This window comes from Corythoichthys intestinalis, chromosome 16 (genome assembly GCF_030265065.1).
Source record: "Corythoichthys intestinalis isolate RoL2023-P3 chromosome 16, ASM3026506v1, whole genome shotgun sequence".
NCBI lineage: Eukaryota > Metazoa > Chordata > Actinopteri > Syngnathiformes > Syngnathidae > Corythoichthys > Corythoichthys intestinalis.
Genome location: NC_080410.1, coordinates 23,697,865 through 23,723,911, shown reverse-complemented (window position 1 = coordinate 23,723,911; position 26,047 = coordinate 23,697,865). Strand labels below are relative to the sequence as shown.

The window sequence follows — 26,047 nt, the reverse complement described above, 5'->3', positions numbered from 1 at the left end:
AGTCTTTTCAGGTTGAAACTTGTGTGTTTATTTTCCACAAACAACGAAATAAGATGAAACATTTTAAACATAGAGTGACTCTATCTGTGGACACAACAAAATATTAAAATAATTATTTTAGTATTATTTAATATTTATTAAATTTAAATTATTATTATTTATATAAGTTATTAAAAAGAATTCAGAGACTAATTGTACTTTGCTGTAAAAGTGCTGAAATGACATAAAATGCACATATTACTTGTATTTTTAGGTTTAAACATATTATATGGCTCTCAAAGAATTACATTTAAAAATATGTGGTGTTCATGGCTCCCTCAGCCAAAAAGGTTCCCGACCCCTGATTTAGCCTATCAATTAATTAGGTTCTTATTGGTGAGATTTGTAGCCCTGACCCCCGTTCACCAAATCTGTTAGGTCTCATTAATGTCCCGTCCCCAGCAAAAAGTGTACATGCAGGTTATGCTGTTATATCGTCCCTACCTATTGAGACCAAACCTACGCCCTTGGTTTATCACTAGTAGACATCAAATCAATTTGAAGTAGGAGGGTGTCAGTAAAGAAACGTTAGTTCATCCGTTGCTATCTCTCCCACTTCAAAATGGATCAGATGTCTATTGCTGCCAATGGGGGCCAATAAGTTAACCATTGATTCATCATTGAACCATTTTGCATTGAAATTGCATTAATCTGTTACAGTATCGCCTAAAACAACAAAAGATGGTAGTTAGTTTAGCACTGTCTGACGGGGGTTATAATGTAATTTTTTTAATCAGAAATGTGTGCATTTGCAGTTTGCTGGAGATATAAATTCGACACTCTGTGTTTTATGTATAGCAATCATTGCCATTTGAACAATGGACACCAGTTTGTAATTACATTCCAGACACGTTACTATTTCGTTTGCAGGTCAGCATTTTTATTGTTTTATTGTGTCCATAAATTTCAACCAGATAGTTAATTTTCAGGAGTGATTTATTATCTATCTGTCCTTTGATATTTTGCCACCACAGAGCAAAATCATGCAGATAATATATATTCTTACCCAGAGCGAAGTTTTATTGGGGTCACACATGCCGACCAACCTTCGTCCCCAGTTATTTTATGAGGTTTTCATCACGCTATCCTTTCATCGTTTTACACCTAGCTTCAATGAACCCCCCAAAATGAAATATTTTTTAATGTAGAACTCGGGAAAGGTTTTAACAGAGCATGTAATAGACATTAAATACTTTAATAACTGTAAAATGAGACCAGGTGTCTGCCGTGTTCCCATTCGTAGGACTGTGAGTCACCACTACGTTAATTATAGATATATCCAAATGGCGTGTATAGGAAAACATCCTCAACCCCCGAGGCTCACAAGAAGAGAGGCGAGTTTCTCATCCATGCAAAAACTTGTTTAGTCTGTAGACTGTAGTTCCAAGTACAAAGCAAAGCCCACCTGTGTCGCCCCACACGGGTAGATATTCGTCTTGCTGGATGTCCAACATGATCTCCAGTCCATTGCCCGTGCCGCCTTTCATTGTGGTGCGCAAAGACTTGCCCTCTTCAGCCGCATTGAACATGTAGCACTTGCCATATCGGGTGAACACCTGGCGGAAATAAACACAAGTCAGTGGTCAGTCAGAATCTGATTGCACTCAAATGCGGCGAGCACATAGTGTTTAATTGAGGAAGTCTTAATGCGTGTTTGTGGAAGAATGAAGCGAGGCACGTAATTGTTGCATTTTTCTCTGTACACAACATTCTGGCACTACATTTAATGCTAGAGGCGCAGCTCAGACAGCCAGCGGTAGGTTTATTTGAGGTGGGAAATTTATTTGTACCCAAACTGAAATGCTACTTTTGAAACAAGTAAATAATAGATGTCAATTTCAATTTTTTTTATTGTTATTAACTCAAATACCAAATAACGATACATTTTCATCATTTTTAAACGAGTTAGGAAATTTGCGCTCATAACATTTGACAGTTTCTGTACTGCTTCTCCGGCGCTGTACAAAAGTCTTAGGCCCCATAATTTTTTAAATCAACCTAATCATGATTAAACATACTGTGATACCTCTACATACGAAGTGAATTCGTTCCAGGACCTTGTTTATAAGTCGAAATGGTCGTATGTAGAGCAGGAGTTTCCTATAAAAATACATTATAATTAGAGATGTCTTGATCGATCGGCATCTCGATCGATCGGGTCCGATCACGTCATTTCCAAAGTATCGGAATCGGCAAAAAAATATCGGACATGCCTTTTTTAATATATATATATATATATATATATATATATATATATATATATATATATATATATATATATATATATATATATATATATATATATATATATATATATATATATATATTTTTTTTTTAGATAAATCGTTTTCTAATTGTATTTAACGTTACAGACATAATATGTTACACTCATCCAGAGTCTTTAGTTTAGGCTTAAGGTAGGGTTATCAAATTTATCCCGATAACGGTGGTAATTAATTTTTTAAAAAATGTATCACGTTAAAATATTTAATGCAATTAATGCATGCGCCGCACGACCCACTCACGCATTGTCGCGCTCAATCTATAATGGCGCCGTTTTACCTATATAGAGAGCTAAAAGGCAGCGTAAAATGAGTAGAGTGAATTTTGGCAGCCTAAGGAGCCTTTGTTTAATTGGCTAAAGCCTTACAATCCCTCTCCCTACGAATAGAAATGTTGTGGGAAGCAAAGTGGGGTAGAGAGGTAGCAATTGATCTTTTTCCTAACACCCTATGTTATTTCCCAACGCAGAAAAGATATATCAATTGGTAGCACTACGCACAGTCATGGTTGCTAAAGGCGTGTTACATCCACCCATAATGCATTTGGGCATGGCTACAGTATCATTTACTGAAAGCTCAATAAATACACTAGATGGCGATATTTAGTCACAATATACAAAGTCACAAGTCTTTCTATCCGTGGATCCCTCTCACAGAAAGAATGTTAATAATGTAAATGCCATCTTGAGGATTTATTGTCATAATAAAGGAATACAGTACTTATGTACTTTATGTTGAGTGTATATATTCGTCCGAGTTTTATTCATTTTTTTCTTAATGCATTGCCAAAATGTATATGATCGGGAAAAATTATCGGGAATGATTGGAATTGGATCGGGAGCAAAAAAAAGCAATCGGATCGGGAAATATCGGGATCGGCAGATACTCAAACTAAAACGATCGGATCGGGAGCAAAAAAAACATGATCGGAACAACCCTAATTATAATTCCATTAATTCGTTCCACAGCCCGAAAACCAAAACTAAATCCTTAATAAATGCTGCTGGTACTATTGCAAATAGCAATTACACAGAGTGAAACAAATACATTATGAATAAAAATCATAATAATAATAAAATAATAGTAATAATAACACCTGTAATAATGTAACGAATCCGGTTCTAATGTGGCAAATGTGCTTTGCATGGTGTACCTGAACACACCGCGTGGCTGATTTGACATAGTGAAAGAGGACTTTTTATTTTCACTTTTCATGTTCAGCTGCTGCGGACAGTAGGCATGTTGTGTGGCACAACATCTGAAATAAATGATTAAAAACTTGACATAGCAGGCGATGTTACCACAATAATAATTGTGACCTTGACTTATAAAGACTGGCGAACGGAGGTCAGAGGAAGACCGTCGAGATCGTAGACATTCTACGGCCTTACTGTCACGCCAGTACACGGACGCGTACACCACGCTCATATTTTTCTATCATTCCCATCTTCATTTCAATGGTAAGCGTCACCCTTTTCCTTTTTTCACCACCTGCACTAACATTCTTTGAACCCATATTGATTTCTCTCACAAGAAAATCTGCCGTGCGTCCGTCTTGCGGGAAAACTGCGGCGCTGTCATAAATCGTGGTATTTTGAGCATGTCGGCGGGTCAAATTTTATGTCGGATGTCGAAAAGATCGTGTGTAGAAGCGATCGTGTCCAGGAACCACTGTATTTAGAAGTTTATTATAGCCATCTACCAAGGCTAAACTAGTATTTTTAAGTGAAAACAAATCCATAGAGCTTTGTATTTGGGTTCATATGTCCAACTATTTGTTAGGGGCAGTTTACATGGCGACTCTGCGACACGAAGACGCAATGACTGTGTTGCGGATTTGCCCCGCGTGCAAATGGTGTCGGCAAAGACGAAAAATTCTGAATTCTGCCTCCAAAGTGGAAGAATTCGATCGCGGGGGAATGAGGGGGGGGCTATCTCGGCATGCATATCAAAGGCTCCCATGGCGCGACACCGCGCCGATAACGTCAGCACTCGTACACGTCACATTGGGCGTGCGCAGCGGTGCTACTAAACATTAAAAACAGCAAAGATGGCAGAATGTCATCTTTAATTTACTGTTTTAATAATATTTTTAAATTAAATATGTTGAATGTTTCCATTTTTGTGCCTTTTTGAACAAAAGAAAAAATGCCATCGCTTCGAGTGGGCAGGCATATTTTTTTCCGGGCTGAGGAACTTTGGTGGGGTCAAAGTGCATCATTCGCTGTCGCCTTATAAATCTGCACTGCCTCGTAGGGCCTGACATGAATACTACATCGTTTTCATGCGGAATTGCAACATTGTTCAAATGGGGACGGGCCCATATAAATGCAAACATGAAATTTTTCGTCTTCTCGGAGAGTCACCGTGTAAACGGCCCCTTAGGTAGCAAATGATTCCTTGAAGCGTGAAAAAAAACTGGTTTTATTGATGCAGTAGTGATCCAAATAAAGAAATAGGTCAATACTACCTGGACCTCAATTCCGATACATTGCAAAATATGTCTTCATCAAGTAGTAAAATTATGTGGTTGGGGTTTGTGTACTGCTTTTCACAAATTAAAGCAAACAAATTTGTCTTTGGCTTGGGGTAAAAAGAAAGGTGTCTACTGTAGTTAAGGTGAGGCATTTATTTTTTTTAGCTCATGCAGCTAAATGTACTTGTTGGTGGAAACAAGGCTCCAGTATGCCTATAGGTAATTACATCTAACTAGTGACATCTCCTGTTCTATTATAAAGTTGAGATGCTTATCAAAGTGAATGTAGAAAATGTCGCATTTCAATAATTTAAAAAGCCGGTAGTAAGCTGCCTACAGAGCCACAAAAATATGCACAATTGTGTGCAACAACAGCGTCATAATAATAAAAAGAGTCAGGAGAGACTCCCGCAACACATGTAAATTTATACAAAGGACACTTGAACACATTGTAGAAAGAGTTGTTTATGTGCTGTCAAACTGTTTTATCGTGCCTGTCAGAGGCTCCGCCAGCCGGCCCCACCCACCTCATTAGCCTAACGAAGGCCCATCTGCTTTGAGATAATCTGGGAACTCGTTTTAATTAGTTCATAGACAAAAGACTATGTTGGCATGCATCAGTATTTCGACACTTCGCTATGCGGCTACATGCATACTGATGTCAGCAAAGCTAACGCTAGTGAGCAAATTTGTTTTTCTCCTACAAACATGGATTGATATACTGTATAAATATATGTATATATACGTGTATATATATATCTGTATTTACAATATCGATCTGTTTATTGTCAGGGAGCCTCATTGTATCGCAGAGGCATGCAAACTTTCATTTGGATCAATTTTTAATACACACAAAATCTTGCTGTGGATTGCAATCGGTAGGTACCCTGTTAAAGCTTCCAGTTACAGTTTTTAAAAAAACAAAAGACAACAACAAAAAGGAAGACATGTTCTTGGGATATTGACACGGGTTGTTTTTGCCCACATGATTGATTGAGTCGCTAAAAACAGACCTGCGGGTGGTGAGCATCGGCAGGAATGTGAAGTGGAACACAGCAGGGGGCTTACGCTTAACTCATTCAGCAACAGCAATGCCCCCACTGATTTCTGCACTGCCAATGAAAATGTCTATATTTAACTAGTGCCTAAACACAATACCTCAAAACTCACACAGTAGAAGATATGCAAACATACTGTACGTGATATAGGGCTATACAAATAAAATTGAATTGAATTGAATTGAATCATGGCCAGTTTGGTTTAAAAGGACTATTTCAGTCCAACAAGAGCACCCTAAATAAAGCCAGTGATCTTAGATCACCAGAAAACGCACTGAAAAGTTTAAAGAGACATGCCCTGATACCAAACATTCAAAGCGGCCATTTTTGTTGGACAACTGCTTTAAAAGTAAAAAAACATATTAGACATCCCAAATGACAAAAATTAACTGACCTGCATGTTATCACCAAAAGTACATATATAAAGAAAAAATCAACATTAAAATCATTACTCATTTACTGTTGTTGACGGCGATAGACGTCCAATCCATTTTGACAGGGACGACTGAGAGATATCATTCACTGCCAACCCTTACAGTTCAATTGACGCGTGGGCTAACTGCACTGAAATCGATATACTATATCATATTTTTTCAATTAAAATTTACCAGGTCTTTTTTAACCTACCTATTTCGATGTTCAAAATGGCTTTTAAGGGAACCTCGGACTTAAAGACTTATAGGCTCCAATAAGCCACAATTGTTGTCTTTTACTAAAATATATGATTAGAAACACGTAAAATATTGCAACTGATTTAAAAATCTACGATATTTCATACATGTTTTGACCTATGGAGGGCGCCGTGTTTTATGTGCGCTGTGGAGGCTCGGGGTGATGACGTAGATCAGGGGTCTCCAAACCGGTCGAGGGCCGCTGTGGGTCCTGGTTTTTGTTCATACCGATCAAGCACAGACCTTTTAACCAATGTGGTTTCTACTAAAACAAGCAGCACCTGACTGCAATCAACTGAATACACTTATAAAACACCAAATTGGTGAAAAGGCGTGGTCTTGTTTTGTTGGAGTGAAATCCTGCACCCACTGCGGCCCTATGTGGAATAGTGTGGAGACCACTGATGTAGATTGTCACTGTTACTAGATGAACACTACCGGGTTACTCCAATTCCTTCTACACGGCGAAACGTCCAAAACTTGCGCTCATCGGCTAAAAACGGCAAGTTTTTGCTATTTGTGTTCTTATTGAATCTTTTATTACCTTTTCATTGCCTCGAAATACTTTTTGCATGTGTTTCGTTCTCATATTTTTAAGCATTGTGTTTTCTTGTGGTAGCTTTAAAGCAGATTGTTGATCTGTTGACCACATTAATCAAATAGCATATTTAAACCACCCGTATTTGATGTTACTATGTTTAAATATTGTCTTAAGGCATCTTTCGTATGTTCTGTCTGTATGCATCTAAACAAAACAAGCTGAAAGCGCACGGTGGTACTGGGTGTCAAATTCGTCTCTTGTAGAACTTTTCGCAGATGTAGCACATTTTGACAGAACACTGTTTTTTTCCTACTCTCGTCTCGTCTCATGCCGTCTTTCCTGTTCATTGTGCTTTTTCTGCTTGTTTTGTGAAATACTGACAGTGTTGTCATGCTCATTAAGGTTCCTCTCAGGTTCTAATTGAAAGGGTTGAACAGATGACATGTTTATGTCACTAGAGTCATACTTTGGAAGCACGGCAGCGTAAACATGTGACATTACCGCCCTGTGACTTTAACAACAATTGCATAAAAACGAAAACATCAAGACGGGTTTCAATTAGTGTTGCACCGATATCATTTTTTGGGCCCTATACCGATACCTCGCTGTGCAGTATCGGCCGATACCGATACCATTCTGATACAACTCTGTTAGAAAATAAATAAATAAATAAATACATATACAGTGGGGAGAACAAGCATTTGATACTGTCAATGGGTTTTCCCATTGGCAGTGTATCAAATACTTGTTCTCCCCACTGTATATACATATATATATATTGTATAAGGGATGCAACGATACGGTTAAGTTACGGTTCGGTACGATTTTCGATACAATTCAATACATTCAATGCTCTGAAACAGAAAATACAACTGATATTATTTTTTAACATGTTTCTTTATCTGCTAACAAGCAAAAATAACGATGCCATCATATAAACAAGCCTTTTAGTGTGTAATATTTATGTGCTTTCTTCTTACTGATCTGAAGAAATTTTGTATAAAAGTGCTGAGAACAATCTTTACTGTTTGTAAAATGAGGTGGGGCACACAGTTGATTGCTGCAGCTCTCTTAGCAGCTATATTTACCACATGAGCAAAACATCCTTTTTGTTGTCCGAGTCCATCTGTGTGATGAACTAAATTAACAGGGGCGGCGTGGCTCAGTGGTAGAGTAGTTGACCCCCCAAACCAGAGGTTTGTGGGTTCGATTCTCCGCCCTGATGAACTCGTCTAAGTGTCCTTGAGCAAGATACTGAACCCCACGTTGCTCCTGGTGCTGCGTCACCAGTAGGTAGATGGCGAGATAGTGTAAAGCGCTTTGAGCGCCTTGAAAGGTGGAAAAGCGCTATATAAGTATAACACCATTTACCAAGAAAGTATTTGCAGCATTATCTATAGTCACTGGTATGGATTGATTTGAACTTCCATTCAGTCATGGCGGTTTTACAGTAAATTCATCAATGTAGTATATGGACTACGCGTCATTCTGGGCTCAAGCAGCTAATGGCATGGGATTTAACATAGCACATCTAGGTTGCTATTTGATGATATCTAGTGTGTATGCGCGAGAGTTGGTATGGGATCTAACGTAGCACATCGAGGTTGCTATTTGATGATATCTAGTGTGTGTGCGCGACTCTGGGAAATAAGAAAGAAAGAAAGTTAACAAACGCCACAGAAGTCACTTCTGCTCATTACTGCACAACACCAGCATATGACAATCGACTTTCATAAACAGTACAAGTTTGAAGTACGGCGCTCCCTTTGCCACTCATTGCTCATCATGAAACTGTGAGTTTGCTTAGAGTCCCACCGTCTTAACCTTTCTGATCCCTATGTTGTTACTACAGCAGACGCGAGTAAACACATGCCAACGGTTAGTGAATGCCATATTTGTATCAGCAGCGTCCCATCGTGGATTTGCATTGTTGCGAACACACTTAATACTTAAGATGAAGGTGTCGGAAAATGGGCAGGCAGGTGTTGTGTGGACCCAAACACAGAAAAGGGAAGCGAGGCAAAAAAGGCGGTGCAATAATGTTTTAATTAATGCCAACAAAAAACAAAGTACCAACAAAATGATCGGGAAATCCAAAAAGTCTTAACAAACAAAAGTCAGGCTAACAAATCAACTTACTTTAGAAGCAGGACGAGGAACACGAGGAACTGGGGAAAACGCTGTCATGAACGTGGACATGCAAATGGGAAATGACGCAACAAAGAGTAAAAAGAAACTGGGAGCTTATATACACACACACAGACAAGGGGTGACGACACAACGAGGAACAGGTGAGCACAGGAGAATTCAGATTAGAGGATACACTAGGAGCAGGTACAACAGGTGAAATCAATGGGCAATCACAGGGACAAGTCACACTAGGAGAAAACGAACACAAAACCTAACAGAAGGTGTTTATTTCGTTTGGTAAACGAGAGACAAAATCATACTGATGTAATGCATCAGGATTTGGGAATTTAGCTCACTTGGGGAAGACAGTACAGTTGCATTCAACTGATGCCAGTAGATGGTATCGGCGCCCCAAATGTTGGTACTAGTCGATACCGATATCAGCAATTCGGGCCGGATCAGCGCCCCCTGCCGATACTGGTATCGGTGCAACTTTAGTTTCAATATCAAATTATTATAACTCATAATAATGTTTATCTTTTAAGAACCACCAGCCTTTCTATCTGTGGATCCCTTTAAAGTTGAACAATGGCCGCCATGGCTGCATTTGTCAAGCATGATGATGTTTGGCGTGCGGGTCAAGGCCGAAGACAATGAGGCTCTGGAAGAAAAGAGTCATTGTCCCACAGGGCGACAGGATGACAAAAGATGCTAACGAAAAACTGTGCTGTCCGCCACTGAATATCTTCACCCGTCGCTTCTCCCTGTTTGTCAGCTATTGCCTCCAGTGGAGACGTCAAAATACAAAAAAGGAGTGGATAATGAGCTCTCAGGCTTGTCCAGACATCTGACACAATAGTGATGCAAGGAACAGTGGAAAATACTATGTTGGGATTTCAATTTTGCATCAAAGAAAGGAAATAGTATCCCAGGATGAAAAATGTTCAAAAATTCAAGTGAAGATTTGTAACTGGCTTGTGAAATTGCCTGTAAAAATGAGTTATATGCCACGTTAGTATGAAAAGTTTTCTAGATGTATGTAGACTTTCAAATGCTGCCAAAAAGATACAACAATTTTTTAAAAAACTGCTGCTTTATTTATACAGTGGTATTAAAAAGTATCTGAACCTTTTGGAATATCTCACATTTCTGCATAAAATCACGATCAAATGTGATCTGATCTTTGTCAAAATCATACACATAAAAACAGTGTCTGCTTTAACTAAAACCACCCAAACATTTATAGGTTTTCATATTTTAATAAGGATAGCATGCAAACAATGACAGAAGAGGGGGAAATGTAAGTGAACCCTCTGCCTAAGGAGATTTAAAGAGCTATTGAAACAAATTTTTACCAAACAATTTAAGTCAGGTGTGTGTCCAATCACTGATGAGTGGTTTAAAGCTACCCTGCCCACCATAAAACCCACACCTTGTAAGAATAGTCTTTATTTGTCTGATGTGCATCATGGCTCTATCAAAAGAGCTGTCCGAAGACCTGCAATCAAGGATTGTTGATTTGTATAAAGCTGGGAAAGGATACAAAACCATCTCAAAAAGTATGGATTTTTATCAATCGACAGTCGGAGAAGTTGTCTGCAAATGGAGAGTTTGGCACTGTTGCTTCTCTCCCAAGGAGTGGCGGTCCACTAAAGATGACGCCAAGAGTTTAGAGCAGAATACTCAGAGAGGTAAAAAGAATCCTAGAGTGTCTGCTAACGACTTACAAAAATCACTGGCACAGTCCAGTATCTCTGTGCATACTTCAACTATATATAAAACTATGGCCAAGAATGGTGTTCATGGTAGAACTCCATGGAGGAAGCCACCGCTGTCTAAAAAAAAAAAATTGTTGCTTGTTTATTATTCGCAAAAAGGCAGTTCGACACTCCACAGAAGTTTTAGCAAAATACTTTGTGGCCTGATGAAACCAAAGTTGAATTGTTTGGGAGTAACATTCAATGTCATGTGTGGAGGAAAAACGGAACAGCTCACCAACACCAACACCTCATCCCCACCGTGAAGTGTGGTGGAGGGAGCATCATGATTTGGGGCTGTTTTGCTGCCTCAGGGCCTGGATAACTTGTAATCATTAATGGAAAAATGAATTCAAAAGTTCATGAGGATATTTTGCAGGAAAACCCGAGGCCGTCTGTCAGACAGTTGAAGCTTAGAAGAGGATGGATGCTGCAACAAGACAATGATCCAAAACACAGAAGTAAATCAACTTCAGAATGGTTTCAGAAGAACAAAATACACGTTCTGGAATGGCCAAGTCAAAATACAGACTTGAACCCCATTGAGATGCTGTGGCATGACCTAAAGACAGCGATTCATGCCGGACATCTCAGGAATCTGACTGAACCACAGTAGTTTTGTTGAGAAGGATGGGCCAAGATTAGTCCTGATCGATGTGCCAGAACGATGTGCAGCTACAGGAAGCATCTGATTGAAGTTATTGCTGCCAGAGGGGGGCCCACAAAATATTAAAATTAATGGTTCACTTACTTATTTTCCCCCCTTCTTTCATTGTTTGCATATGGTCCTCATTAAAATATGAAAACCAATAAATGTTTGGGTGGTTTTAGTTGAAGCAGATACTGTTTTTTCATCTGTGTGATTTTGACAAAGATCAGCTCACATTTGATGGTGACTTTATGCAGAAATAGGAGAAATTCCAACAGATTCAGATACTTTTTAATTTCACTGTAACAAAACATTAAGCAGTTTAATGATCACAATCAACAAAATATTGTTTTAAAATACTCAAGCAGTGTCACAATGCTTTTGTTCCTTTCAAGGAAGAGGGGAAAAAATGCTTAAAGATGCGTGGATTGCAGTCTAAAAGGGCTTCCAGAACTATTGTTAGAAGAAACTGAAAGCATCATGAGAATCCGTGATAACTCGTTAAAGGCATTACATCCTTCATTGCTAATCCACGCACCTTCTCCAATCGCCTGCAAGGAATAAAATAACAATCCAGCAATTAGATAATGTCAAATGTGAAAAGCTTATTACTGAATGTCTAAATCAATCTAATTTAAATGCTCAAATTCCACTAGCCACCATTCTGTACAAAATGAAAAATTATGTAAATATCCACATTGAATGAATATCCACATTTATTTTCTCATTTGCCTTTTCCAGCCTGGCGAAACGACAAAATTGAAACATCGGGGAGCCGAGGAAGGAAGTCTTATGAGATGCCGTGTTATTGTTTGGTCCAATCAATAAGCTGTTATGAAAAGAGACTACACCAGGAGATTTACAGAAGGAATGACACACTCGGGAGAGAAACCCTTTTAGCATAAAAATTACACGTTACATAAACATCGCTGCTCAGTTGTTAAATTTCCCAAAACACACATACACCCACACACAGTTTTCACTTGAGCTGCACCAATAGTACTGTATTAGCTGGTAAAATCAAACCTCACCTCATTGACAAAAAATATGTGCACTAATACTTTACTTTCTGTATTACATTATTAAACTAACTTTTGGTATTTACAAACAAAAATAAATGTAAAGGAATATGGGCAAATTGTAAGTAAAGCAAGGACAAATGAAAAGACTGGAGGGTAGAAGGAAGGATGGAATGGAAAAAAAGGAGGGATGAAAGTACAAACACAAGTTGAAACATTTTTTCATGAATCCAAACTACAAGCCTTAACCGAGGCTAGGAACTCTCACTAAACCCTATTTAGAATTCTTGTTTACAGTATTAAACCTTTTTCTCCATCATCGCAAAGACGCAGTGGGGTCGACTTCTCCTAGACATAGTGCATAGCAGCTCCCGCAACCTTCCAAACCAACGGCCGCATTTTATGGAAGTCGTTCATCACAGTGTTCCATGATGAAGTTTTTATTTTTTACTAGGCGACGCCACCTTGATAGCACAGAAGAATGGCGGGCGGTGGGAGATTTATGTGAGTACGGATGTGGGAGGACTCAAGATTAGGGATGGAGGCAAAAAAACAAGCGTTATTTGACAGCATAAGGAATTTTAGGTCCTTAGCTCAGTGTCCTGGTCAGGGCTCGAGACTGCGACCAAAATGATTGCATTTGTGACCTTTTTGTCTGCGTGTGCGAGGAAGAATTTCATCATGTAGCTTTTCCTGCAAGTGCACAGGGTGTACTATTCATTCAATGCTCTCAGAAACACAGGTACATGAGGTTCATTGACCCCTCCCAGTCCAAATGGATTGGACATTTAGTGCTGTCAATGGCAGCCAATGAGTTAATTACAATCTCTCATACTAGCCTCAGCAATACCCATTGGACAGGTTTCAAACAAGAATTGGGCGCTCTTTTGAAATTGCATCTCATTATAAACTGGTGATATGCAATTTTACAGTACATGGGAGTTATTACTGCAGGTTTGCTGCTGACAAACTTATATCAAGCTTGGCCACTGTAAAGAACAAACTTCTCACTATAGCTAATACAGGAATTATTACTGTAGGATCATTATTACAATAACTTACACTGGTGCAGAATATTAGTACAGTATAGGGTTTTAGAATTGTGTGGATGAGAAGTGTGTCCTTTTCAAACTGATGCAAAAACTAACAAGCCTATGTTTTGGGGACATCAAGTCTGGATGATTTCAATACTAATTTAACATTTATACATTTCTGAATGTCTGCTGCTAGTCCAAAATGTGGCAGCTCCGACTTTAACAGTGCACTTGAGTTATGACTATATTACAATAAATTCCAACAGTAAGGCGCACCTGAATATAAGCCGCCAACTACCAAATTTGACACGAAAATGGCATTTGTTCATAGATAAGCCGCACCGGACGATAAGCCGCAGCTGTCCTCATTGTATTATGGGATATTTTCACCATAAGATATTAACACTTTATTGACAGCAGCGTCATAAAACTGTCAGAAGACCATCATAATTACTGCTATGAGCATTAATGAATACCTTTGACGGATGTCATTTAGTGTCATCTGGCAAATTATCTCACTTTTGAATGGAAGTAAAAAAAAAAAAAAAACATGCTGGATATAAAACAACCAAATTTGCCGGATGACGCTTAATGACATGTCATAAGCATTCATTAATGATCATGATAGTGTCATATCATAATTAAGACAGTCTTATGACTGTCTTATTACACCACTATCAAATAAAGTGTTACCTATTAACCCAAATAAATAAACAAATACAGTGCTGGCCAAAAGTATTGGCACCCCTGCAATTCTGTAAGATAATGCTCAATTTCTCCCAGAAAATGATTGCAATTACAAATGCTTTGGTAGTAATATATTAGTTTATTTTGCTTGCAATAAAAAACACAAAAGAGAATGGGGAAAAAAATTCAATCATTATCATTTTACACAAAACTCCAAAAATGGGCCTGACTAAAGTATGGGTGCCCTTTGAAAAATCGTGATGCTTCTCAAATTGGTGTAATTAACAGCAGCTGTTACTTACCTGTGTACCACATTGAGCATGGAGAAAAGAAAGAAGACCAAAGAACTGTCTGAGGACTCGAGAACCAAAATTGTGAGGATAATGGGCAATCTCAAGGCTACAAGTGCGCAGTGTCGTCAATAAGTGTAAACCCCATGGCACTGTGGCTAACCTCCTTGATGTGAATGGAAAAGAAAAATTGACGAGATTTCAACGAAATATTGTGCGGATGGTGGATAAAGAACCTCGACTAACATCCAAACAAATTCAAGCAGTCCTGCAGTCCGAGCGTACAACAGTGTCAACCCGTACTATCCGTCGGCGTCTGAATGAAAAGGGACTCTATGGTAGGATACCCAGGAAGACACCACTTCTGACCCAGAGACATAAAAAAGCCTGGCTGGAGTTTGCCAAAACTGACCTGAGAAAGCCCAAAACTTTTTGGAAGAATGTTCTCTGGTCAGATGAGACTAAAGTAGAGTTTTTTGGGAAAAGGCATCAACATAGAATTTACAGGGGAAAAAACAAGGACTTCAAAGAAAAGAACACGGTACTCAAAGTCAATTATGCCGGAGGTTCCCTGATGTTTTGGGGTTGCTTTGCTACATCTGGCACTGGACTGCTTGACTGTGTGCATGGCATTATGAAGTCTGAAGACTACCAACAAATTTTGCAGCATAATGTAGGGCCCGCTGTGAGAAAGCTGGGTCTCACTCAGAGGTCATGGGTCTTCCAGCAGGACAATGAACCAAAACACACTTCAAAAAGCACTGGAAAATGGATTATGAGAAAGTACTGGAGACTTCTATAGTGACCAGCAATGAGTCCAGACCTGAATCCAATAAAACATATATGGAGCAATCTGAAAATGGTGGTTTGGAGAAGGCACCCTTCAAGTCTCAGAGACTCTGAGCAGGTGGCAAAATAAGAATGGTCTAGAATTCCAGCAGAGCATTGTAAGAAACTCACTGATGGATACCGGAAGCGGTTGTTCGCAGTTATTTTGTCTAAAGGTTTGCTACCAAGTATTAGGCTGAGGGAACCAATACCTTTGCCGGGCCCATTTTTAGAGTTTTGTGTAAAATGATAATGATTTGATTTTTTTTTCATTCTCTTTTGTGTTTTTTCATTGCGAGCATAATAAATGAAGATATTACTACCAAAGCATTTGTAATTGTAATCATTTTCTAGGAGAAATTGAGCATTATTTGACAGAATTGCAGTGGTGCCAGTACTTTTGGCCAGCACTGTAAATCACACTTCACTATAAACCTCAGCTGTCCACATTTTATTAAAGGTTTTTTTTTTTCCAGCAAAAGATATTAACCCATAAAAATCCACAAATAAACTGCACTGGAAAATAAACCGCAGGATTCAAAATGACCCCCCAAAAAAGTTGTGGTTTATGGTCTAAAAATTACAGTATTCCCGTATTGGCATTACAGTACTGACTCCCTGTTTCGGTTAAAGTAGAGTTTAAGGTGCGGCTTTTAGTCATAACATTTTTAAATGGTTCAACACCAGTATATTTGAAGGAATTTGTTGATATTTATGATCCCAGACAGTATCTGTGCTCGGAGGGAATCGGTGAACTAATTTACCCTTAAGTCGATAAGACATTGTTTGACTAACAGGCCTTTTCTGTTCGAGCACCAATTTGAGGAATGGTCCTCCTCTCGACAAGAGGCAAACTTGCACAGTTGAGATTTTCAAGCCTCTTTACGATTGTGTATGATAATCATGTTGCATTTAAATTAATAATGTTTCTGTTTTATTTACAAACTTGTTTTCACTTACACGATATACTGTTTATATTTTGCTACTTCTACCCATCTTCATTGTACATGTACAGTGTATCACAAAAGTGAGTACACCCCTCGCATTTCTGCAGATATTTAAGTATATCTTTTCATGGGACAACACTGAAGAAATGAAACTTTGACACAATGAAAAGTAGTCTGTGTGCAGCTTATACGTATAATAGAGTTAATTTATTTTCCCCCTCAAAATAACTCAAAATACAGCCATTAATATCTAAACCCCTGGCAACAAAAGTGAGTACACCCCTATGAAAAAATGCCAATCCCTAAATGTCCAAATTGAGTAATGCTTGTCATTTTCCCTCCAAAATGTCATGTGACTCGTTACAGGAGTGCTGTCAGAATTTCTGCAGAGATTGAAGAGGTGGGGGGGTCAGCCTGTTGGTGCTCAGACAATACGCCGTATTTTACATCAAATTGGTGTGCATGGCTTTCACCCCAGGTGGAAGCCTCTTCTGAACACAGTACACAAGACAGCCCGCCCATCTCATCAGACCATAGGACATGGTTCCAGTAATCCATGTGCTTTGTTGACATGTCTTTGCAAACTGTTTGCGGGCTTTCTTGTGTACCGTCTTCAGAATAGGCTTCCTCCTGGGGTGACAGCCATGCACACCAATTGGATTTGGAGTACGGCGTATGGTCTGAGCACTAACAGGCTGACCCCCCACCTCTTCAATCTCTGCAGAAATGCTGACAGCACTCCTGTAACGAGTCACATGACATTTTGGGACAAAAATGACAAGCAGTTCTCAATTTGGACATTTAGGGATGTGCATTTTTGTTGCCATGGGTTTAGATATGAATGGCTATATTTTGAGTTATTTTGAGGGGAAATAAATAAACTCTATTATATAAGCTGCACATAGACTACTTTGTATTGTGTCAAAGTTTCATTTTGTCAGTGTTGTCCCATGAAAAGATATACTTAAATATCTGCAGAAATGCGAGGGGTGTACTCACTTTTGTGATACACTGTACTTCTTTTTATGTACCTATCTGGATAGTAATTTGACTAAAAGCCCTTTATGAATAAAATGTATAACCAACATTATTACTTTTATTATGACTAAATTGTCATAGATTAACCTCACCACCATTGACTCTTCACATTTCCCTGTTGCTGACCATGTCACAAATAACATGCTGCTTGGCAAACACGTGACAGTGTGATTTGTGATGCAGCGGGGATGATTTATGGCAATGTCTGCATTGTGTCATTGACAGTGGATAATGCGACGATACCAACACAGGGAGTAGCCAGGAGATGGAGGGGTGTTACTAGGATGCGTGGCAAACCTATTAAAGACGTTCCCCTTCGTTTGTCACATTTGTACCGAGGGAGTGTGGAGGTGAAATCTGATTATTGTCGTCATGCTCCCGAGTGAGTCACTTTTCTTAAATGAAGAAAGGAAGGAAAGAGTCGTCACACTCCATTAAGTCAAAAACATGAAGGACAAACATGGGTACAATTGCATCTTCTATACCATAGAAATGACTCCTTCGGCTCAGGTCTGTCCATCTGTTCATTCGCTCGTCCATCTGCTCCATAGATGCGTGCGCTCCGTCTACATTAGCATACATGTCGCCGCTAATGACCGATTAGAAAGGCAGCGCGTCAAAAAAAGCCTCCAAGAATGACTCGATTTTATTTGTTTGCACTGAGGAAATTTGGAGCACAGACTATTCCCAGATTCCAAATAGTGGATGATCTTTGTTTCAACTTTGTAGGAGAGGGAGAAAAATGAATAAGATTAAATTATCGTTAAGAGACCAGATGTTCTTTTCACTAAGGTCTTTCACAGTTTTTGATCCCTCTACATGTTGGATGTTAGTCTAAATGTCATATATGGGATGACCTATATGATAGTTTCGATGTCATTTAATGTTATTCTGCAGAGCTTGGCTTCTCGAAACAAATTGAATCCTGTGGGTTATAGTCCAGTGCGGCTTATTTGTTGATTTATTCAGGTTAATAGTTTATCTAATAGCGGCGTCCATAGACTTCATAATGATATTGATGGGACAAATTCAACAGACACTGCGCCACGCCTTCAAGTAGGGGACCGCCCCACAGTCTGCTTCAGTTATTCGCGGTCGGTCGCAGTTATTCAACACATGCAGTGACCCAACGCTGGATTTACGTCTAAAAAGTATGAAAGCTGTACCGCATACAAACGGGAAGGATTGTCTCAGGAGTGATTTGTTCGAGGATTCAAGATAATTATTATATTTTTTCGTACCATGCATGCAGTTTTAAACGTGGAAAAAAAAAAAAAAAATCAATGGGAGAAATTAACCACTACAGCACTGGCATCATAATTCGCAATATTTGCGTAAAATAAATGCTAACTGCCCGTTTTTTTTTGTTTTTTTTTTTGCTTTTAACCAAGAATCGATCATGTTTTAGGTCCACACCTATAAAGAATTCAAGGATTTAAGTATTTATTCACAAGAGTTTTCAACGTAAAAAGCCCTTTGTGGTCATTATGCGGCGTTACAGTGGCTTAAGTACTAGCAGCACATTAGACGTATTTACGTAAAATAAAAGGTAACTGCCCGGTTCTTTGCTCTTTTAACCACGGATTGAGACTGTTTTACGTCCATATCTACAACGAAATCAGGGATTTAAGCATTAATTCACAATAATTTTCAATGTAAAAAGGTCTTTGTGGCTTAAAGACTAGCAGTACATTCGATATATTTACGTAAAATAAATGCTAACTGCCCGTTTTTTTTTTTTTTTTTTTTGCTTTTAACCAAGAATCAATAATGTTTTAGGTCCATATCTATAAAGAATTCAGTCTTCACTCGGTCAGCTTTGACCCCCTATTAATCGGCCCCGTGTCCTAACAATATCATTATGAAGTCTATGGGGTGTCATAAGACTGCCACAAGACTGTAATAATTATGGCATGACACTATCATGGACATTAATGAATTTTTATGACAGATCATAAAGTGTCGTCCGGCAAATTATGTTATTAACTCCATTTATGTCCAGCTCGGATCGTTTCCATCCATTCAAAAGTTAGATAATTTGCAAGATGACACAAAATGAAATCTGTCATAAGCATTAATTAATGCTCATGGCAGTGTCATGTCAAAATTATGATGGTTTTATAACAGTCTTATGGCGCCACTGTCAAATAAAGTGTCACCAAATACTATAACTAGCAACTAATGAAACAACTGGAACACTATCTGAAAAAAATAATTAGCGCAGAACATGAATTTTGATTGCTATTTACATCAGAAGCGCTGCAATGCATGCTAGGAGGCATGTTGGACAACAATAGTGTTGACAGCAGGTGGCAGCAGTAGTAGACTGTCCAGTTCCAAGGGGGCAGTGATGGCCAAATGAAGCTTCTTGAAGCAATGAAGCTTTGCAGCCAATTGGTTCAAAGCTTCATGGTAGGTCATTTGGTATTATGACAGTCTACCGGTTAATATCTTTTGGTGTAAATATTCCATAATACACTGACGACAGCTGCGGCTTATACACTCACCCTGATACTTGGTAGCACAACCTTTAGATGAACTAACTGCGAACAACCGCTTTGGGTATCCATCAATGAGTTTCTCACAATGCTCTGCTGGAACTTTAGACCATTCTTCTTTGGCCAACTGCTCCAGGTCTCTGAGATTTGACGGGTGCCTTCTACAAACTGCCATTTTTAGATCTCTCCACAGGTTTTCCATGGGATTCAGGTTTGTGTTTTCTCTCAAATCAATTTCTACTCTTTTTTGAAGTGCATTGTGGGCCATTGTCCTGCTGGAAGACCCATGACCTTTGAGGGAGACCCAGCTTTTTACCACTGGGCCCTACATTATGCTGCAAAATTTGGTGGTAGTCTTCAGACTTCATAATGCCATGCAAACAGTCAAGCAATCCAGTGCCAGAAGCAGCAAAGCAACCCCAAAACATCAGGGAACCTCCTCCATATTTGACTGTGGGGGCCGTGTTGTTTTCTTTGAAGGCCTCGTTTTTTTCCTGTAAATTCTATGTTGGTGCCTTTTTCCAAAAAGCTCTACTTTTGTCTCATCTGACCAGAAAACATTCTTCCAAAACGTTTTTGGCTTTCTCAGGTAGATTTCAGCAAACTCTAGTCTGGCTTTTTAATGTCTCTGGGTCAGAAGTGGTGTCTTCCTGGGTATCCTACCATAGAGTCCCTTTACCGATGCAGACGGATAGTACGGGTTGACACTGTTCTACCCTCGGACTGGAGGACAGCTTAAACTTGTTTGGATGTTACTCGAGGTTCTTTATCCACCATCCGCACAATCTTTCGTTGAAATCTCTCGTCAATTTTTCTTTTCCGTCCACATCTAAGGAGGTTAGCTACTGTGCCATGGGCTTTATACTTATTGATGACACTGCTCACAGTACACTCAGGAACCTTCAGGTCTTTCGAGATGGACTTGTAGCCTTGAGATTTCCCATGCTTCCTCACAATTTTGCTTCTGAAGTCCTCAGACAGTTCTTTGGTATTTTTTCTTTTCTCCATGCTCAATGTGGTACACACAAGGACACAGGACAGAGGTTGAGTCAACTTTAGTCCATTTTAACTGGCTGCACCCTATTATGTGCCACAAGTAAGTAACAAGAGCTGTTAATTACACAAATTAGAGAAGCATCACATGATTTTAAAAAGGGTGCCAATAGGGTGTCAATACTTTTGTCCGGCCCATTTTTGGAGTTTTGTGTAAAATGATAAGGATTTTTTTCCCCATTCTCTTTTGTGTTTTTTCATTGCAAGCAAAATAAATGAAGATATTAATACCAAAACATTTGTAACATTCAATCATTTTCTGGGAGAAATTGAGCATTATCTGACAGAATTGTAGGGGTCCAAATACTTTTGGCCAACAGTGTAGTCCAGTGCGGCTTATCTCTGAACGTATGCTGTTTTCGTATAAAATTTGGTAGGTGGCGGCTTATAGTCAGGTGCGCCTTATTGTCCGAAAAATACGGCACATACAATTTATTTAAACATAACATATATCGAAACGGAAATTTGCAGCCCCTGCAACACTAGCATAACTTTAGCGTGATTACAGCTGTTGGTGCTACGGGACGCGTAAAATCCGACTGCATTTCAGAATATTTTTGCACAGCTAATGCTAATGCATAATAAACTAGATCCACTCTGATTTAATGAAATCGCCGTACGGTGTATGAAGCCAAGTCAGCTGCGGCAATCACCTCACCAGTCACTCTATTAGGTACAACTGGTGAGTAGCAGGCAGCGGTGGGAAGTACACAAACTCGTTGGTGTCTAACTACTTTTACTCTTACAATCTGCATTTGAAAATCTGTCCTTGAAATGTCTTGGTCAAAATGGGTTTTGTTACTTTTTTTCAACCTTCGTAAATGCAATGTAACAGGAAAATAGCTATAAATAGCTGTCGAGATTTTATTTCTTTTTCTTTTAATAAATCAACACTACATAGTGTACTATAAATACATGCTTTCCAGTAAAACTGTTCTTCCCCCCTTTTGTACAAAAGTGCATTTCCGCTGTTGCACTTTTCGAATTTCACTTAAGAGGAATTCAATCAGTCGTACTTCTATTTTACACAAGTATCTTATACTAAAAGACATTGTTCAGTGATTGGCTGTAATTTACACTATCACCGTGGTCATAATTTTGAGTGTGGGAAGCTAAAATGGAGGCCTTTTGGACAAAAGGTCATTCGTCTTAATCATTCCCTGCTTTATAGGCCAGGCCCATTCGACACGCGAGCATAATTTAACCCCCAACCCCACCCCCACACACACACACGCACATAAAGTGAGTGTCAAGCTACACAGAAAAAGAACTGAAAGACGTGATTAAGAATTTTAATTTTACTATGGGTAATACATCAAACTCCAAATGAAGTCATTTCCTAATGTACTTTCCAATAACTCCCTCCACATTATGTGCCAGAGACTTGCATGAATACGGAACACGGATGAGTGAAATTTTAATCTGCTAAGAAAATGAAATGATAACACGGGGGAATATGAATAAATAAAATGTCAATTTAAAACCTCACTGCTGTTTTTTAAACCTGAGGCTGGTGTCCTATTTGGTAGCCAGAGCAACACTAGTGTTTCCCCTCCATTCCACTTAGCCCAGCAGGCTTTTGGCTATGGACGTCACATCAGTGTGATTGGTTACCGTGACATGCGACATCATAAACCCCCTTATGGCTTCTCCTTATACCAGCAAGCTGAGGAAAAACAAGAGTGATGGAGGCAATATCTACAAACGCGACCTGCTAACAACCCAAAACAACACAAAATAAAACGAGGCCCAAAAAATGTAATATATACAGCATATACAGTGAGGAGCAGAAGTATTTGCACCCCTTGTGATTTTGCAAGTTTATCCACTTAGAAAATAGGTAGAGGTTTGAAATTTCAGTCATAGATGCATTTCCACTCAAATAGACATAATCTAAAAACCCAAAACTCACATTGTATGATTTTACAATAATTTATATGTAATTTACTGGGGTTCATAAGTATTTGTACCCCTGATAAAATCAGTGCTAACATTTAGTGCAGAAGCCTTTGTTTGCAATTGCATAGGTCAGGTTTTCACATTTGGAAACAGGGATTTTGACTCCTTCCTCCACACAAACCTTCTCCAGACACAAAGTTTCAGCTCCATCCAAAGATTTTGTATTGGATTGGGGTCTGGAGATCGGCTAGGCCACTCAAGACCTTTGATTTGCTTTTTATGCAGCCACTCTTTGGCCAGCGTGGCTGTGTGCTTCAGATCATTGTCATGTTGGAAGATCCAGCCATGCCTCACCTTCAAGTCTCTGACTGAGGCAAGGAGATTGTGGCTGAACATCTGACGATACATTTCACCATTCATTCCCTTCTTTATGCAGTGCAGTTATCCTGTCCCTTTTGCTGAAAAGCAGCCCCAAAGCATGAGGTTTCCACCCCTATACTTCACAGTGGGGATGGTGTTCTTTGGATTGTACTCATCCTTCTTTTTCCTCCACACACGACGAATAGAGTTTGCATTATTAAGTTCTACTTTGGTCTCATCTGATCACATGACTTTCTCTCACGACACCTCTGCATCATTCAGATAGTCCATGGCAAACTTCAAACGGGCCTTCACATGTGCTGCCTTCAACAGGGAAATCTCCAGAGCAATGAATGTTTTTTAAACCATTGCACCATAGTGTTCTACTGAAAGTAGCCTTGAAACTATGCATCCAGCTCTCTTCAGGTCATTGACCAGCTCATGCCGTGTAGTTCTAGGCTGAGCCCTCACTTTTCTCATCATGAGTGATGCTCCACGAGGAGAGATTTTACATGGAGCCCCAGTCCGAGGTAGATTATCAGTTATGTTTAGCCTTTTCCATTTTCTAACAATTGCTACAACTGTTTGATTTTTTTTCTCACCCGGCTGCTTTCCAATTGTCCCATAGCCTTTACCAGCTTTGTGGAGCTCCAAAAAATTTTCTCTGGATTCTTTTGAAAGCTCTCTGGTCTTGCCCATGGTAGCAGTTGAATTATGACTGACTGTGGGGTGCACAGGTGACAATATTAAGATCAAACGACTTTTTTTAAGGTAGACTGACAACTCTTTGAGTGTCATAGTTATTGCTGTTTCTCAGGGGTAAAAATACTTACAGTATGAACCCCAATAAATTACAAATACTTTATTTTTAAAAAAATCGTACAATGTGATTTCTGGATTTTTTTAGATTATGTCTCTATGAGTGGAAATGCATCTGTGATTGAATTTTCAGACCTCTACCTATTTTCTAAGTGAATGAACTTGCAAAATCACAAGAGGTGCAAATACTTCTGCTCCTCGCAGTATACAGTGAGGAGCAAATATCGCAAGTACTTCTGCTGCTGACAGTGAGGAGCAAATACTTCTGTTCATCACTTTATACAGTATATATTCATTAATTCATTCATCTTCTGAACCACTTATATAATTTTATTGATGAAACATTTCAGACATTTAACTGAAAACCAGAACAATACGGCATACCTCAAAGACTAATCGATGTTTTGCTTTTCCATTGATTTAATTGGATCATATCTTAACCAATCGACGTATCGATCCAGATTGATGTATTATTACACCCTCCATCTCTTTCAGTGCCACCGACGATAATAGACGTTGATCATGTGGTTCATCTCATCCTTCGGCTTTGAATTTAAATAGTTTGGCACCAATAGAAATCTTATATGAATGACTCATTCCAATTACGATTCACTTAAATTTCGATACAGCAAAAATTAGATTGTGGTACAATCAATTCCAATTAAGAAATGATTTACCCCTAGTTTTGATTCATTCTAATTACTAATATGATGAACAGCATTTACCATACAATTAATTCCAATGATTATACGATTATTATTAGGTACATTACATCAGGGGTCCCCAAACTTTTTCCTGTGAGGGCCACATAACTTTTCCCTTCTCTGATGAGGGGCCGGGTCAGTTTGTAACAGAAAAAGTGTGACGATTGCAGGATTGCCAGAATGTAAAAATGTATTGTCTTTCAGAAAGCCACAATGGAATAACCTAAAGATGTCCTGATCGATCGCGTCATTTTCAAAGTATCGGAATCAGCAAAAAAATATCGGACATGCCTTTTTTAATTATATATATATATATATTTTTTAATTAAAATAGTTTTCTAATTGTATTTAACGTTACAAAATGTCTTCTTACACTCATCCAGAGTAGTTTTGGCTTAAAGTAGGGCTATCAAATTTATTGCGTTTACGGCGGTAATTAATTTTTTCAAATTAATCACGTTAAGTAATTAACGCATGCGCTGCACGACCCACTCACGCATTGTCGTGTTCAATCTATAAAGACGCCGTTTTACCTATAGATAGCGCTAAAAGGCAACGTACAATGAGTAGAGAGAATTTTGACAGCCTTTGGAGCCATGTATTTGTGCCTAAAGCCTTGCACTACCTCTCTCAGCAATTGAAAATAACGTGGGACTGCAAATATTTTTCACATAATTGATAAGGCAAACAGTCTTTGTGATGAGTCACACATAAAAGATTAAATGCATAACTCAGACTACAAAAGCAATGATACTACTTTTCTTCACATCCCCTAACATGTACTGTACGCTATGAACAGATACAGTATGTGTATGTGTTTCCAAAGTGAAAATGGCGCGATGCAGCAAGCAGGATTTGGTCCACTGGTAACACAAACACTTAAAGAGGCTGATTCATCATTGGTTAAATTATCTTAACAGACTTGAGTGTTACAACTGTTCATTTAGCTACACGCACCCCGGCGAGCTCGTGCGAGCGGGGTTTTGGCGATAACATCAGCTCATTCTTCTGATGGATTTGTGTGCCGTTGCTCTGCCTTTTCAAAGTCAGCACCCTTGCTGCTTTTTGCTCACTGGCGAAACAAACGTGGCTCAAAGCGACCGCTTGGTACGCCATAAATTATTACCCATTGACTTTGTTCACACCAATTATCTGAGTGCGTAAGGGAAAAGAACATAGGTCCCGGTGCTTAGAAATGGAGAAAATGTTCTGCAGACTTTTAAATGAAAGGGCTTAGGGAAAATTATATCGTGTGTATTATTTTACAG

At 38.9% G+C, this 26,047-nt stretch overlaps 1 protein-coding gene across 5 annotated transcripts in view; it reads right to left on the bottom strand.

Annotated features, from left to right (window-relative positions):
- Window positions 1–26,047, bottom strand: part of asic2 (acid-sensing (proton-gated) ion channel 2) — a 438,649-nt gene that overhangs the window by 69,474 nt on the left and 343,128 nt on the right. For all 5 annotated transcript variants that reach the window (XM_057860977.1, XM_057860978.1, XM_057860974.1 and 2 more), the window contains one exon: window positions 1,445–1,595. In XM_057860977.1, coding sequence (XP_057716960.1) covers window positions 1,445–1,595 — 151 coding nt within the window. The remainder of the gene's footprint in view (window positions 1–1,444; window positions 1,596–26,047) is intronic.